At 37.1% G+C, this 14,381-nt stretch overlaps 1 protein-coding gene and 1 non-coding gene across 3 annotated transcripts; both read right to left on the bottom strand.

The window, feature by feature from the left end:
- Positions 1-15: 15 nt before the first annotated feature.
- LOC106389457 lies at positions 16-1,918 on the bottom strand. 2 transcript variants are annotated; one of them, XM_013829716.3, is made up of 4 exons: positions 1,750-1,918; positions 1,102-1,673; positions 384-1,023; positions 16-302 (listed from the first exon to the last, which is right to left on the bottom strand). In XM_013829716.3, exons 2-4 carry the CDS (start codon positions 1,594-1,596, stop codon positions 205-207), a joined length of 1,233 nt encoding a protein of 410 aa, XP_013685170.2. In that variant the 5' UTR covers positions 1,597-1,673; positions 1,750-1,918; the 3' UTR covers positions 16-204. The 2 variants fall into 2 exon arrangements, with proteins under 2 accessions (XP_013685170.2, XP_048624200.1); XM_048768243.1 differs by lacking the exon at positions 1,750-1,918 and having other exon boundaries at positions 16-296; positions 1,102-1,600.
- A 4,536-nt stretch (positions 1,919-6,454) lies between these two features.
- TRNAQ-CUG lies at positions 6,455-6,526 on the bottom strand. The gene has a single exon. It is a non-coding gene; the product is annotated as a tRNA-Gln (tRNA).
- Between the last annotated feature and the right edge of the window lie 7,855 nt (positions 6,527-14,381).

Raw genomic sequence — 14,381 nt, 5'->3', positions numbered from 1 at the left:
GTTAAGTTCAAAAACTTAAAACAGAAATAATAGCCACGATTTAAACATAAGAAAGGGTTTAAAAGCCTCCCCAGGCTATTGAAATCCAGCAAGTGTTAAGGTTTAAAGGCCTCCTCAGGCACTAAGTCATAATGCATAACGAAACAAAGCCCTTAGGCCGAAGTCTTAAAAACACAAAACATAAAGCTAAAAGAGCCGTAGCTCTCAATCTTCCTTCTCTTCCTGAATCGGATCACCAGCACCGGCAGGAACTCCCTCATCGACCACATTGCCATCACCTCCTATTGCTGCCTCGACTGGAGCTAAGTCAGGAGCCATCAAACCCAAATTAGAGCCATACTCCCCAGAAAAGGATGGATTAAACATGTTAATCTCGAAAGTACCTGAACTCTCCGAGATCTGGGGAAGAGGAAGCTTGCTGACCGAGAAGTCAGAGACTTGAGCCTTCTCATACGCAGTTGTCGCTTCTGGTAATAAGGCCACCAATTGGTTGTACTCCTCTTCAACGCTTTGGATCTTGTTGTTCAGCATATCCTTCAAGAGGTCGGCATTAGCTTGGAGCTCCTGAGCGTACACCAAGGCGTTGACCTCATCTTTCTTCCTAGCAAACTTCTCCTTAACACAGACCAGGATCTTGCCGTAAGCTTCGGCGACTTCTTTCTTCCCTTCCCTGACAGCCAGCTTGACTTCAGCTTCCTTGTTCTTCTGGCTATCCTGGGATGAGGCAATGAGCTCACGTACTTGATGCTCAGCTATCTTTCGAGCAGCCTCCAAATCATTGATCCTCCTGCTCTTCACCTGGATATCGAGCTTTTGACTCTCGATCTCTCCTTGCTGAGCATCGGCCTTCGAGCCTAGCCTCGTCACTTCGGCTTCGAGTTCAGAAATTCGAACCCGGGCTTGGTCAAGATCGGCTTTGGCTGCCTTAACCATCTCGGTAACCTCAGCAAGTTCACCAGCATTGGGGGCAGCACACAGAGCATTCTCAAACCTGAGCTGGGCCCTGTTAACAGCCCCAGCCAACTGCAATAAATCCAAAAAAAAAAATATATATCATCGTCTCCAAAGAATGTAAACAAAGAACAGATAGAGATCACGTACCTGACCCATACAGTGGGCAATATCGAGATACTCATCTCGGTTAGTCAGGTCCTTGAGCGCTGGAAGGGGACATCCCACGCTCTTCAGGTGCCTCATTATCGCAGCTAGGCCCCAAGAGTCGTCCAGGATCGACCCAGGCTTCGAATGGGTAAAGCTCCACCCAACAGTCCCTCCTCTAGAGGACGAGGAAGAAGAACGGGTGGGAGCTCCGCCCTGATCGGTCCTGGGCCTCTTGTGTCTCGACGGCTCGACCTCAGAGGTACCCTTCGGAGCCTGGTAGTCAGCCTCCGGCACCTGGACCTCAGGGAGAGGAGCAGCATCCTGAGCTACAACCTCAGTTGGAGTAGTCTCGACAACAGGTTTGGATCCTCCGTCGTCCAAAACTTCCTTCATTGAGATAAGGAACGATCCTCCTTGGTTCCTGTCGCTTCCACGAGAAGCACTGGCAGCTTTAGAGGGGTTACCCCTAGAACGGAATGATGGTCGCAGAGTCATGTCACCTGGCTGAGACTTTTCAGTTCCCGAAGCACTAGCACCAGTTGAGATCGATACAACTGAATCGCCTGCCGAAACTGGAACAATGGAAATCCTTAAGTTTAAAAACTTCAAAGCGATAAAATCATTAAAAAGGTTCGAACAAGAACTTACTCTCAAGGTTCTCAGCAGGAATGGGATCTTGGAAAGAGGCGTTGTAGGTATCTGGGAATCTGGCTGCACTTATTCGAGAAGTGGTGTAGGCTACCCAGGTACAGGGACTCTGCTGCAACTTGCGGTATAGAGCCCTGGTGAGCTTGGTAGAGAGCTTCGGAGGATCTTCGATTTCTGCAAGTAAATCAGAGCAAAAAGGTTACTCGGCCATAAATGAATAAAACGGAAAAAGCATATCCCTAGAATTCCTAACCAGATGGATTAGTCCAAGTGACCCTAAGGTTCCGACCCACAGGAACCGTCGAAGGATCAACTTTAACGTAAAAATACTTCTTCCTCCAGTCATCATCACTACTAGAGAATCTGAAGATAACATGATTGGGACGACTAGGGAGGTAGTAGGTCCCGGTACCACCCTCCTTAGAGGCGCTTTCCTTCAGGGAAAAGAGGCTCATAAGTTCGGTAAGACCGACGCTAACCCCCTCCTCTTTGGACCTAGTGATAAAGCCGTTTATCACCCGGATAACCGAGGGACAGAGTTGGGAAAGGGCTAACTGATAATGATCTAGTAGATCAAGCAGTAGGGTCGGAAGAGGAAATCTCAAGTGAGACTTGGAGATGTACTTCTCATGGCAACAGAACCAACCCTCCGGAGCGGTCTCGGGGGTTTCGTCGGAATTACAGGCACGGCCAAGCTCCTTTTGGCCGAGAGCTTGAACCATGAGGTTAACCACGTCTTGATTTTTCAGCAACGAAGGCGAGTGAGGACTGCTCCCACTAGAATCGTCTTTCTTCTTCCGTTTAGAAACTCTGGTCGCGATTGCCTCCCTGGCTGTCTTTTTCCCCTTCCTCATCTTGGCTCCGACTTCTTGCTTAACTTTCAGTAGTTTAGCTCCAGAAGCAGAGGGAGGCATCCCGGATTCCCCGGAACCTTCTTTCGGATGATCCATAGTATGGGAAGGTTAAGGAGAAAATCGATTGCAAGGTTTGGGAGAGAATTTGCAGAGAAAAGTAACGAGGAAGATAAAAAAATCGCAGTAAAATAAAGAGAGAGGAGAGAAGTTACCTTGAAAACCGAACGGAGGCGTGGAGAAAGTGGGAGGCTAGCAGTTAATGTTCACCGCTTTATATCCCATCACCTCTCGAGATTCGGAAAAGTCATTTCAAACCCTCTCCATCTGAACCGTAGATTCTGCCAAACGTAATAAAGACCGTTAGATCGAGTAAGCTGAATCTAAATAGGATAAGAACTAATCATTATCTTAACGAAAAGATAAGATCGATAGCTAGATTCTAGCTTCCGAGACAAAGGATTTTATTCGGAAGCTGGGGGCAACTGTTGGACCCGAATATGACCCTCAGGTGAGGTACCGATAAGCGTGAGCTAGCATGTGGGTTGCGATAAGCCCATCATAACAAAGGGAGCTGAAAGCCGAGCTGACGACTGGACCTGGGAGACATCATAGCAGAGGTCACGACAGAAAGTGAGCTAACACCTTAAGAGACTCGGTCAAGAGGAGCCTAAAGCGAGTTCCGTAATTGAAGCCGAATATCTCGGAGAACAGTTGAAGGGTTGCCAACGAAACCTAGACTATATAAAGACGGAGAAGATAAAAGACAAGCCATCTCTTTTCCATATATCAACTTTTGTACTAGATTAAAAGCATTACGTATTCTTTAGTAATCATCTCAAGATACATTCCTTTGTATTCATCATCTTTCAACTCATCAATAAAATCATATTCATTCTTCAAGTTTATTTACGGGATTCAGCCCACGATTCTCATTCATCTCTCTTGACCTAACCTAAATCTAAGAAGTGAAACCTTGTCTCTCACAACCGCCTCTATCTCACTTCGACGAAGTATACCTGTATCCATCTCCATTATGTGTGCCCTGCAACAACGATTCTCCCTTGTGCTCTGCACTACAACGACGAGTCCCACCGGACGTGGAGAGTTTGATTTATCATCGCTCTCTGGTGAGAAATCTGAGAACGACTGGTGCGACATACCTCTCAGCAAAACCCTATATTGGAATTTTAAATCTAAATTTAGGCATTTCAGGCCTTCTGGTCATTGTTACGGAGTTTCTCAACTCTTAGCGGCCATGCTTTCTAACTTATTTGAGATTCACATAGTCTCGTCGGAAAGTTCAGTCGGTGTTAGTACCGATTTCGCTGGTCTAATGGGCTGCTCAGCCACATCCAGCTCCTCAACAGGTAGTTTTGCCGTCCAAACCTATCTGTTTGGTCTCTTCAACGTCGATTCCGACTATTTCTTGCTCGCTGCTGTGAGCATTGTTTCAAGGGTACAAGTGAAGTCTTTTCAGAGGTTTATTTACTTTAAGCAAGTCCCCCTTTGTAACATATCTATCCTTTGTGTTATTGTTCTACATTTGTTGTTAGTCACACTGTCGAGTATACCTCCAGTTGTTATCTTCTTGTCGTTGAACACTGTTCCAGTTGTAGATAATTCAAAAAATCTAAAAACAAGATAAAAGGCATTACCTGAATGAAAACGGCAAGCTTGTTGTATTGGTCTTCTTCGCCACCCCAGCTTCTTTTTCTTCCTCTCTTTTGCCTCTCTCTCCAATCCTTCTCCTCTCCATCTGCTCCGATATACCTTTCTCCTTTGGACTTCTCCGGCTCGCCGGAGACTTAACAACGGCAAGGCGGGCGTCTATCAATCCGCTGGAGGAAAAGCGAGGTGTAGCAAGATAAAGCGATTAGTGGAGCCAGTAGGAGATCTCTCGCGACATAGGGTCTTTTCTTAGATCTAGGTCAGATCTAGGGGTTCACGGTTTGTCGGAAATGGAGAGCGTCGCTGCTTCGCCTGGAGCTTTCCTTACCGTCCTCCAGACCCTCTGTCGTCGTTTTGCTAACTTCTGGTCTGTGTGAGTTCCTCTTGTCTGTTTCCCGCAGGTACACGATGTAGAGGCCATCGTGGAGGTTTACTCTGTTGCTAGATCTGTCTCTTTGCACAGCAGTGCGTATGGTGCTTTTGGTTCCGGTGAGCTCCTCCTCTTCGCAGATCGGCAAGGGATCTTGGGCTGTCCCGTAGTTAAGCCGCCGTGGCGTCTGGAGTCTCTCACCTTCGCCGTAGCTCTCGCCTGATTTGAGAACTCTGCCTCTCACTGTCCTAAAATCATTTGATTGTTTTATGGCTACCCAAAGATGTTAGCTGCCTTTCTTTGAGTCTCGTCGAGTCTTCTGACTTGGTCTGTGGCCGGTTTATGCCGTTTCCCTACCGCCTGCTTCCACACCGTGATGCTCAAGAGTCTCTCAAGGCTTGCTGTTGTTGGTATTCCCGGAGTCGGTAGCATTGTATGGGCTGATGCAGAGCTTGGTCACCTCTTCCGGCTAATGCAATTGCAGCCTCCCGCCCAAGGGGCCCTCTGGTTATCAGTCTTCTTTGAGACCTAATGATTCCTTTTGCAGGTTCCAGCTTAAGGTGGTTCAGCCATTACAACTCTTCAAATGTATAGTGCAAAGCAACACATCTTTAGTCTTAGCATTAATCTAGTTCACGTCCTATTATGTTCTACAAGCTTTTTTAACTTTTTTTGCTGCTTGTACAACTAAACCAGCTTCTCGAAGCTCTTTGGTTCAGGTTTCACAACTTGTAATCTCTTTCATTAGTTAATGATATTAACTGAATGAAAACCGATTGACAAAAAAAATGTTCAAAAAGATTAAGAAAGCGTTTTGACTTGTATTTGTCGAATCAATTGAAGTAACGTCAAATAAATATAGTAACTTAAAAAAGGCTAAACATGAATTTCCAATATAAAAAAACAAGATGAAGTAATTGTTGACACACCTTCAAGAGAGTTGGTTTTATTCTGGTCCTTCAAGAGAGTTGGTTTTATTCTGGTTTTCATTCTCTTGCTGATTCTTGTGGCTCTATGGAGACATAGCAGAGCGGCTCAAAGAGGAAACAATGATAGGCCTAAACCTGTAACCGAAGCTTCTCAGGCACCTAAAGGAGCAAAGACTTTTGATTTGTCACGTCTTGGGAATGCATTTACGTATGAGCAGCTTCTCAAAGCAATAGAGGAGTTTAATGACGCTAATCTGATAACACGTGGCCATTCCGGGTTATAAAAAGTATTGATGTTAAGGAAAGTAAAAACGAAGGGTATATATCAGAGCTTGAGTTGTTTAGTAAAGCTGGACACAAGAGGCTGGTTCCGTTTCTTGGACACTGCTTGGAGAATGAGAACCAGAAGGTCTTGGTGTAGAAGTATATGAGGAACGGAGACTTGGCTAGCTCTTTGTTTAGGAAGTCAGACAATGAAGGTGATGGATTAAAGTCTTGGGATTGGATAACGAGGTTGAAAATTGCTCTTGTTGCGGCTGAGGCCCTGAGGGACTAGCTTATTTGCATCATGAGTGTTCACCACCTCTCTAGTTCATAGATACTATCTCCTTCTCAACTGGTTCGGTTGAAAGCCTTGAAATAAAGAATCCTTTTTAGTATTGTTTGAATGTAACATTGGGTACATTTAGAGTAAACAATAGAGTAACAAGTAGAGTAACAATAGTAAGCACATAGGGAAAGGTTTTCTGGTTTAAATTTGCTCACTTTCTTATTGGATCTGTTCTGATATCGTACGAGTGGACTAGAATGACCGTTGAGTTTTTAATTTGCACGTGGGAAAGCTTCAGTAAGTTGGACAAAAAAAAATAAAAAGGATAAATAAGAGGTTCTACCGAGAATTGAACTCGGGTTACTGGATTCAGAGTCCAATGTCCTAACCGCTAGACCATAGAACCAATTTGTTATTATCGTCGACTTGACTTTGTTTTATACGTCCCTATATGAACATGATTATTAGACCATTTAGACTATCTACAATACTTATTGAATAAAAAATTTTGATAGTTGAAAGAGTACAATAGTCTATTGAAAAACAAGTTGAATCCTAGTGTATTAAACATGGTTGAATCCATAAAGTGGAGCTCTCAATGACCACTTGTCATTAAATTATTGATCATAAAGATTTCTGATTTGTTTTTTTCATCTCAATTATTTGAGATAAATTATCTCGGAATTTTTTTTTATTTACTAAAATTTAATTTTACATCAAAATTTATCATTTTTCAAACTCTATAAATAGAAACTTGTTTCATTTGATTTGGACACATAAAATTCATTTATTTATATTATAAATTTTTTTTATTAGACTCCATAAAACTCTTACCTTTGTATTTCACTTTTTTTTCTAGTGAAATGAATCCAAACTATTGACTATTGTTATTTAATTTTAATCAATAATTCTAATTCTTAAATATTCCAATTTAATTTTAATCAATAAATTTCAATATGTAATAAAAAGTATATATATAAGAAAGCAAAATTATGAAAGAAAAAAAAATTGAGAAATGTGTTGAAATTTTTTCAACAAACCATTGTAGAATAGAAAAACTGAGTGTGTGTTGAATTAATTGGTAGAAGAGAGAGAGAAGATGATGTGGAAAAGAGAGGAGATGATGTGGACGGTGTTGAAAGTGAAAATCATTGTTCATAAAATGAACTAGTTGAATGAAATTTTCAATAGTTGAATCCTTTTAATAGGGATGTTGAAAACCTGAAAAAAAATTATGTGGATTAATTCAAGTTGAATGTTTTCAACTAGTTGAAAGCTATAAATGGGATCCACATTGGTACAATGTCATGTGTTCATTAGTGACTAATAGTGCTTTTTTAAATACCCTTACTTTTTAATATCAATTATTTTATAACAAAATAATTAATTTATGTAAAAAACTTTATGAATAATCAAATTCATCATTTTTTGTATTTATAAATAGAGATTTGCATCATTTGATTTGGACATATAATTTTTATTACAATTTTTAACTATTTTTTAGAAATATTTGTTTATATTTTTATACTTGTTTAGAATATTTAACTTTACTTATTAAATATTATTTTCTATTTTTAAAAATTCAAAAAAGTAATAAATATTTTGGTGAAATAAAATAGATGGATATAATGTTGATTTTAGGAAAAAAAACTAAAAAGTTATTGTAAATATAAAAACTAAATATATATTGAGTTATTTGGTGGAAAAAAAATGAGCTGTAAGGAAAAAATGATGTGGAAGAACAAAATGTAAAAAAGAGTGTTGAATAAAAAGAACTCATGTACATAATTTCATTGTTATTGATTTTCTCAGGCCGTCACAACTCTTTATATTACCAATCCATAATGCAGCAGATTTCAAATGATTTTCTCTTTTTTTTTTTCTCGTATTAATCAAGTGTGAGAAATATGTCATTTAAATCATCAACTTTAATATTTGGTTGAAATAAATCATTAACTTTTCGTAAACAAAAAAATCACTTAACTTTTGTTGATAAACCATTTTAATCATAAATTTTCATTGATCAAACCATTTTTGTTTTATAGACTGTCCCAGCGCGCCGACGTCGAAACAAACACCAACCCTAGTCGCCGCGGTCTAAACCTCAAACTGTGAGATCTGAGACTACATATTCCCCCACGGCAATGGAGAGAAAGCTTGAGCTGGAGAGCACCGAACATCAAAGGAACCGCCAATGTTCATTTTAAATGTAGTATTAATCATTTGTGGTATAAAAAATAGGGGTTTTTGCCAAAACTAATCCACAACTTGATTTTAATCCCAAACCTATACCCAAACTTGAATCAAATGCAAAACTAACCTAAAAGCCTAGTGAAATTACAGCTCAACCCCTTGTGACCAAACAAAAAAATAGAAGCCATTTTTACGAATATAGCCCCAGTAAATCGTCTGAGTCGTCTGAGATGTTGGAAGTCGTCTGGACGACTGAAGTTTAAGTCGTCTGGTACCAGTTTATTTTAAAAATAATTTATAAATCTTGTAAAAAAATATTTTGATGCGTGAAAAATAAAAATCAAGTAATTATAAACAGTTTTAAGTGATATAAATTAAGATATGATAAAATTGATTTGTTTTGAAGATAGATGAGTGGAAGTAGTGAATCATGAAATACTTTGGTTTAGGAGTTTGGCAAACATATGTTGTAGTATTGTATGTATTGTTAGGGTTAGATTTTGGAAAACTAAAATGTTTTTTTCAAAAATTAGTTTTCACCTATATGTGTTTATTTATGTGTATAGTAAACGCTTTTCAAGTTTGATTTGATTTTATGAAGTCTTTAATTAGATAATTAAGTTTAGGGGTTATGTTTAGGGTGTGGACGACTTATATTTCAGTCGTCTGTTGAATAATTTACTCGGACGACGTATATTTTAGTCGTCTGTTGAATAATTTACTCGGACGACTTACATTTCAGTCGTCTGGTGAAGAAATTAAAATAGATGACTTACATGTAAGTCGTCCAAATATTCCCGCCTAAAATTTTTTAAAAAAATTATTTTCCCGCTTAAATAATTTAAACCAGACGACTTACTTGTAAGTCGTCTGGAAAGTCTTCTATTTTAGTTTCCCGCTAAAAATATTTAATTTCCCGCTAAAAATATTAAACTCTTCTGGACGACTTACATGTAAGTCGTTTGTTTTAATTTCTTCACCAGACGACTGAAATGTAAGTCGTCCAGGAAGTCGTCTGAATAAAAAATATTTAATCTAATTGGATTTTTTGTCTCCCTATATAAAGAAAAATTTACACATTCCCTCTCCTCCTCTCAAATGGCTGCAACAAAAATGTAATGTTCATCATTCTAAAACTCTCCAACCTCTCTCTAATCTCTTTGACTTGAAAACACCAAACTTTATATGAATTTTTCAGTTTTGTCTCATGTATTTCTTACTAATCTATCTCTTTTACAGGTTTTTAATCAAATGGTACTCATCTTCCATTAATTTAAAAGTAAATCTATTAATTTTAGATATGTATTTTTGTGTGTTCTATAGATGTAGATTTATCTAATCTTCCACTCTTTTTCTCTATTTTTAAGTCATTTGAACGTTTTTGGATATGCAGGTTTTTCAGATCTGGATTTGATATGCAGGTTTTTCAGATCTGGAAGACTTCTTGGACGACTTACCTGTTAGTCGTCTGGAAGTCGTCTGGACTTCTTGGAAGTCTTCTGACAAAGTCGTCTGGACTTCCAGGAAGTCGTCTGGACTTCCAGGAAGTCGTCTGGACTTCCAGGAAGTCGTCTGGACTTCCAGGAAGTCGTCTGGACTTCCAGGAAGTCGTCTAAACTTCATGGAAGTCTTCTGACGAAGTCTCCCTTTCATAATAGATCTGAGCGTTTTGGTAAGTTCTTATGTCTGATTTTTCTTCATTTGAGAACTTCTTGTTGTATAAAGTTCTTACTTTTTTCCCAAACTAAAACTCTCCAAACCCACTCTAATCTCTTTGACTTGAAAACACCAAACTTTATATGAATTTTTCAGTTTTGTCTCATGTCTTTCTTACTAATCTATCTTTTTTGCAGGTTTTTAATTAGATGGTACTCATCTTCCACTAATTTAAAGGTAGATCTATTATTTTTAGATATGTATTTTTGTGTGTTCTGTAAAGGTAGATTTATCTAATCTTTCACTCATTTTTTCTGTTTTTAAGCCATTTGAACGTTTTTGGATATGCAGGTTTTTCAGATCTGGATTTAATATGCAGGTTTTTCAGATCTGGAAGACTTCTGGGACGACTTACCTATTAGTCGTCTGGAAGTCGTCTGGAAGTCGTCTGGACTTCTTGGAAGTCTTCTGACAAAGTCGTTTGGACTTCCTGTAAAGTCGTCTGGACTTCCTGTAAAGTCGTCTGGACTTCCTGTAAAGTCGTCTGGACTTCCTGTAAAGTCGTCTGAACTTCCTAAAAGTCTTCTGACAAAGTCGTCTGAACTTCTTGAAAGTCGTCTGGACTTCTTAGAAGTCGTGTGGTCTTGTCTACTCAAGTGGAATTCAAGCTTGTCTTTGTAGAGGAATGATCTATAATAGTTTTGTTTGTGGTCTGTTTTGTGAATTGCATGTCTACTCTTTTAGTTGTGAATTTTTTGTAAAATCAGTAATAATGTTTTCCAAGATGTATTAAATGTGCTAACAATGTGTTTACACATTTACAAATCAATGAAATAATAGACTTCAGTAGCCTTTTTCTTATCTTTGGATCTCTCATATGCAATAATAAACTCCAATGGCCTTTTTCTCATCTTAATAAACAAGAATGTTGGTAGCTTTATATTGATACAACATTTTAAGAAGTATTTTAACCCTTCTTCCAACTCATAACAATAGTCATCATTATTGTCTATAACAATAATACTTAAGAGATGGAAACAAACAATAGTAACTAGTCAAAGCATATCATATTTTATTATAAGTTTGCGTTGAAAAACTTAGTCAAATTTAGTAAAACTAAGGGAGAGAACATATTTTGTAAATATGAGTTTTACATATCTTGAAGTTACTTATCACTCTTTAAAATACAAGTTATTCAAAAACTAACGTAGAAGACTTAAAAACTAGCGGAGAAGACGCGGACGAATTCAATCTAAGTTGTCCAGACGACTAAACTATACCTCGTCTGGTCAACACAGAGGTTATTTTTGCAATTGACTTTGAAATCTGTTATTTCGGACGACTGAAAAATAAGTCGTCTACTATTGTTTGGCTAAAAAAAAAAACTCCAAAAAAGCTAGACGACTTACATTTCAGTCGTCATAGGTTAGTTTTGCATTTGACTGGATAATTTCAGAAGTTTGACTTTTCTAGACGACTTACATTTCAGTCGTCTAGTGAAAATAAAAATAATAATATTTTTTTAAAAGTAGACGGCTTACAGTTAAGTCGTCATAGGTTAGTTTTGCAATTGAAAAAAAAATTCAAGATTTAATTATATACAGACGACTTATAATTCAGTCGTCCACGAGACGACTGAAATGTAAGTCGTCCAGGATTTACGAGGTTTGACCAGAATCTCAGAAAAAAATCCTGGACTTACTTAGTAAGTCGTCTCGTGGACGACTGAAGTATAAGTCGTCTGTGTATAATTAAATTTTGAAGTTTTTTTTTTCAATTGCAAAACTAACCTATGACGACTTAACTGTAAGTCGTCTACTTTTAAAAAAATATTATTATTTTAATTTTCGCCAGACGACTGAAATGTAAGTCGTCTGGGGAAGTCAAACTTCTGAAATTATCCAGTCAAATGCAAAACTAACCTATGACGACTGAAATGTAAGTCGTCTAGGTTCTTTGGAAATTTTTTTGAAACCAAACAAAAACAGACGACTTAACTTTCAGTCGTCTCAGGTTACCGATTTCAAAGTCAATTGCAAAAATAACCTCTGCGTTGACCAGATGACTTCCAGGTAAGTTGTCTACAGCCAGACGACTTCCCAAGTAAGTCGTCTGACGAACAGATCTGGAAAAAAACTCGATGTCATACCTTAAATTGGTGAGATAAGTTCCTTAGCATACATAAGGCTTCTCCAAGCACACAGAATCAGAAACGAAAGTAACCCACCCAGAATCGTTAGCTTCTATGACTCTATGAACCATAAAAAATTTAGAATCAAAATCTTGGGTTTTTTTAGCTCATTGTGGAGAGAAAGTGAGAGATATGTTGTGTTTAATTCACAAGAATGGAAAAAGAAGAAGGGTAAATCGATTTTGAGAGCATTAAGAGCTTCAAATTGGTTGTTCATGGTGGTTGTGGTATTGATGACAATGGCAATCTTGTAATTACTTGAAGATGACGAGGGTGAGAGAGTAAAAATGTCATTTTCGAAAAAAAAAGAAAAAAAAAAAAAAAAATTGATGGCATTTTCGTAAATTATATGAACTTGTGGGGTGAATAGGGCAAAACCAATTTAAAAAAAAAAAGGCTAGTTTTGTGTTTGGCTTTAAGTTATAGGTCAATTCTGCAAAAAGCCCTAAAAAATATTATTTATCGTAGAAATATAGATATATAATTTTTTTTGAAATACATATAAATATATAATCATTAAATATTTTTTACTATTAAATATAATAATGAAAAACTTTGAAACAAATTTTCGATTACTTTCATATAGTTTTTGACTACCTAATTTGGGGTTAGTCCTGCCAACGGAAACGGTGTTACGCTTAACGCAGTTTTCAAAGTTTTCAAACAAGACTATGATTATGATGAAAGACAGGGAGTCTCCAGGCAAAGCCGTCAGCACGTGCGTTGTCGTAAACCAGCACATGTGAGCGTTGGGATTCTGTAAAAGAGAAAAACTGATCTCTCATTCACATTTTGTCTGAATTAACCGACTAATTAAAATGAGTGTTGCCCAAAAAAACTAATTAATTAACCGACAAAAAACTAATTAAATATTGAGATAATTTTTAATATTTTTGTGTAATACTCCATCCGTTTCAAAAAGATAGACTTTCTAGCATTTTCACACATATTAAAAAAACACATTAGATCACTATAATAAATGTATCGTTTTCTGCAATTTTCAATATATTTTAACCAATAGTAATTCAATAAAATCGATTAATTTTTTTGAAATTTACAATTTTTTCATAGAAAACATAAAATATATATCTTTGTGAAATAAATTTTTTTTCTAAAACATCTATTTTTTTGAAACGGATGGAGCAATAAGCCAGAAACTTGCCAAACATAAAATAAAATAGGTGATTTTGAAAGAAAAATAAAATAAAATAGGTGATTTTGAATTCAACTTTGTGAATTTACTTTTAGCATTTTGGATTTAAGATTCAGGCCGAAAAGGCTTCCTATTATTCTAATTAGGGGCATTGCCTCCGCGCAAGCGCGAAGTTGTGGACAAAATTCTTGTTTAATCTCAATATTTGTTAGGGTTATTGTAGTTGTGAATTTTGCGTTTTGAGTTGTTTTTCAAGTTTTTTTATTGTTATAAGGTTAGAGTTGTGATGATGAACTGTGTATGCATTGTTCTCCACTTATGAAGGACTAAATTGTGTTAGTAATGTGATTGATATTGTTCGTGTTGTTGTTTGCTGTGTCACTGAAACTTATTGTTTGTTTGTCTTTTCAATTTGTTTCTTGTACTGTTGAGAGTACATAAATTATATTAAAGTTGTTGAAAGTACCTTTTGTTTCTGGATATTTTTTCTACAGTTTATTTGTGTAAGTTGTGTATTAAGTAATAATTTTTATTATCCTTATTATGTTTGTTATATGTTTTTATTCTTTTTTTTAACTTGTTGCTCTTACCGGACCTTTAAAACAAATACATGAAGACTTGTAGAAATAACTATATAATGAGTGACATCTCTTAGTATTTGGGCTTTAATGAGTTTTAAACGAATTTATGTATTTCTCATAAGAAGACAATAGCATTGGCCTGTTGACATTGGGCATGTAAGCTAATTTTATAAGACAAGAGGAGTGAGCAGATGGAGCTATTGTTGCCGCATTTGTGTTTGTCGGGATTGTCTCTTGTATCTCCTATTGTTGTTGTGTTTGTTTATCTTTTATTTGATGGGTAATATGTAAACAAAAATCATTGTTAGTTGTATTTATCAGAGTTCATAATTTACTTTGCTTTTTTTGTTTAGGTAATTTCACTGATCTTAGTTGTCGTTGTCGTCTTCGTCTTCTTCGTTGTGAAAGTAAGTTTGTAAATTGTTAAATAGCTGGCCGTGTAGTTTGTATTTGTTTTGCTGACTCTATGTATGTGTCGTTGCGAAAG

This window comes from Brassica napus, chromosome C9, assembly GCF_020379485.1.
Source record: "Brassica napus cultivar Da-Ae chromosome C9, Da-Ae, whole genome shotgun sequence".
Taxonomy (NCBI): domain Eukaryota; kingdom Viridiplantae; phylum Streptophyta; class Magnoliopsida; order Brassicales; family Brassicaceae; genus Brassica; species Brassica napus.
This window is presented reverse-complemented; position numbering and strand designations above follow the sequence as displayed.

Coding starts and splice junctions, on each gene's coding strand:
- LOC106389457 (XM_013829716.3), bottom strand. CDS start 1,596: ATGACTCTGCGACCATCATTCCGTTCTAGGGGTAACCCCTCTAAAGCT. Junction 1,024..1,101: donor TTGCCCACTGTATGGGTCAG/GTACGTGATCTC, acceptor GATTTATTGCAG/TTGGCTGGGGCTGTTAACAG. Junction 303..383: donor CCAGATCTCGGAGAGTTCAG/GTACTTTCGAGA, acceptor CTCCTGACTTAG/CTCCAGTCGAGGCAGCAATA.